Source organism: Momordica charantia (assembly GCF_013281855.1).
Source record: "Momordica charantia cultivar OHB3-1 chromosome 10 unlocalized genomic scaffold, Mcharantia_2.0 BLBB01000010.1, whole genome shotgun sequence".
NCBI classification, from domain to species: Eukaryota; Viridiplantae; Streptophyta; class Magnoliopsida; order Cucurbitales; family Cucurbitaceae; genus Momordica; species Momordica charantia.
This window is the reverse complement of record NW_028275158.1, coordinates 7,944,611-7,946,579: the sequence shown is the minus strand read 5'-3', so window position 1 is coordinate 7,946,579 and position 1,969 is coordinate 7,944,611. Positions and strand designations below refer to the sequence as shown.

General features: G+C 29.2%; 1 protein-coding gene across 1 annotated transcript; it reads left to right on the top strand.

Annotated features, from left to right (window-relative positions):
- The first annotated feature begins 318 nt into the window (after positions 1 to 318).
- Positions 319 to 1,293, top strand: LOC148208477 (signaling peptide TAXIMIN 1-like). The gene is made up of 2 exons (XM_088118988.1): positions 319 to 522; positions 1,041 to 1,293. The coding sequence occupies exons 1-2, from the start codon at positions 422 to 424 to the stop codon at positions 1,162 to 1,164; spliced, it is 225 nt and encodes a 74-aa protein (XP_087975114.1). The 5' UTR covers positions 319 to 421; the 3' UTR covers positions 1,165 to 1,293.
- The last annotated feature ends 676 nt before the right edge of the window (positions 1,294 to 1,969 follow it).

Here is a 1,969-nt window from a genome sequence, read left to right as displayed (position 1 = left end):
GAGTAGCTAAACTTATTGTTCTTATTAAGGATGAATTGATTTTGAATGTTCTATTTGTGTTTCTACATGTTAATTCATGCTAATTTTAATCAACCGGCGATATATTCATTGATCTCAAACTTAAAATCTAACATCCAGTCCAAAAACGAGATTTTGCCAGTTCCTACGACAATAAAACATACGATACGTTCAAGAGTTGTAAAATAAAGCCTAAATATAAAAGAGATAGGTGAGAGAGAAAAGGGAAGAAAAGAGAGGTTATTACACAACCTGTTTTTCCTATTTTATTACACAAGCTCCTTCCGAAAAGGGCTCAGATTTTGAATCATACCATACAAAACAGAGAGAGCAAATTAATGGAAGATGGAAACACCATGAAATAATGAATGAAAAGTGGAGCCTTTTTTAATCCCTAAAAAGTATGGCATGTCGATGCAGGCCATTAGGGTTCTTGATTGGCCTTCCTTTTGCCTTTGTTTCCTTGCTTCTCTCCCTCGTTGGTGCTATTCTTTGGATCTTTTGGTGAGTTTTCTCTCTTTTCTTTTCTTCGTTCCTTTTGTAAGAAACACTAAAGGCTCGTTTGATAACATTCATGTTTCTTGTTTCCATTTATTCATTTTTATTGCAGGACTCTTACTATCTATGAATTCAAGTATGATAAAAAAAACCATCTTTTTTTAAACAAATTGGAGAACAGAAAAGAAGAAACTTGTTTTGGTTGTTTCTAAACTTTCTATACAATTTTGATAATGTTTCCAAAAAACGAGAAACAAGAAACATAGTTAGTTGCAAAAAACTTAAATTTTTTAAGAAAATTGGGAGCGGGAATGTTACAAAACGGGCCCTAAATTACCCATCTTTCCAATTCTCATTTTCGACGTAGAAATCATCAAATTCATCTGTCTTCTAAAAAATTCTCGTCGTTGAGTTTTATGTTTGTCTGTTTGTTTTTGCAGACAATAGTTTTCCAAATTGCTTTAATTTATTGAAAGATGAATTGATTTATTAATGATTGGTGTATGATTTTGATGATTGGGTAGGTCCATTTTGAGCTGCATTTGCCCTTGCTGTGTATGTTTTGCAATACTTACAGATTTGGCAATCAGCCTTGTGAAGCTTCCCATCGACATAATGGAATGGTTCATTGATTTGATTCCTTTTTAGGCTTTAGGGAAAAATTACAAAAAAATTCCACTTCATTGGGAAAATGTACACCATGTAATATCTAGTTTTCTTTTTTGGGTATAAAGTATATGTTCTTTACTTGGAACGAGAATCAAGAAATTATCTAAATGTACGTTCTATGTTGTTTACTAAAATGTACGTGAGAATGAGAGTAATTGGTGGATTTCTCTCAGGAATCAGGGTTAATTTTATAAATTCTGCTCTAACAAATAACAATTTCATCATCAACTTTCACCAAATGATGACTCATTGCGTATGTACGGATATGAGCCAATGCGCATACCTCAGGTATAAGGACATAAAGGCCAAACGACCACCGACTCTCGAGTAATAAAGAAAAAAGAAATAGTAACAATCTCATCATTTCCATTATCATTTTTTATTCTGTGAACTCCACGTGTTTTTATCACTTTTATCCCTTTCTCTAATCTAACATATAACTTTTTAATTAATGGTTTTACAATTTTACACTTTTTTTTTTATATTTACTACTAATAATTTATTTATAATAAAAGTTACTAATAATTTATTTATAATAAAATTTAATCTATTAATGAAACATATAACTTTTTAATTAACGGTTTTACAATTTTACACTTTCTTTGTTTATATTTACTATTAATAATTTTCTTTAAATAAAAATTATACAATTTTTATTAGTCGATATAATTTTATTATAAAATATTACAATTTTCTATTTAATTGATCCATGATTGAATTTGACTTTATTATTATTAATTAATACCAATAAAAATAATTGATTACCACAAAATTAATTATCTTC

Coding starts and splice junctions, on each gene's coding strand:
- LOC148208477 (XM_088118988.1), top strand. CDS start 422: ATGGCATGTCGATGCAGGCCATTAGGGTTCTTGATTGGCCTTCCTTTT. Junction 523..1,040: donor GCTATTCTTTGGATCTTTTG/GTGAGTTTTCTC, acceptor ATGATTGGGTAG/GTCCATTTTGAGCTGCATTT.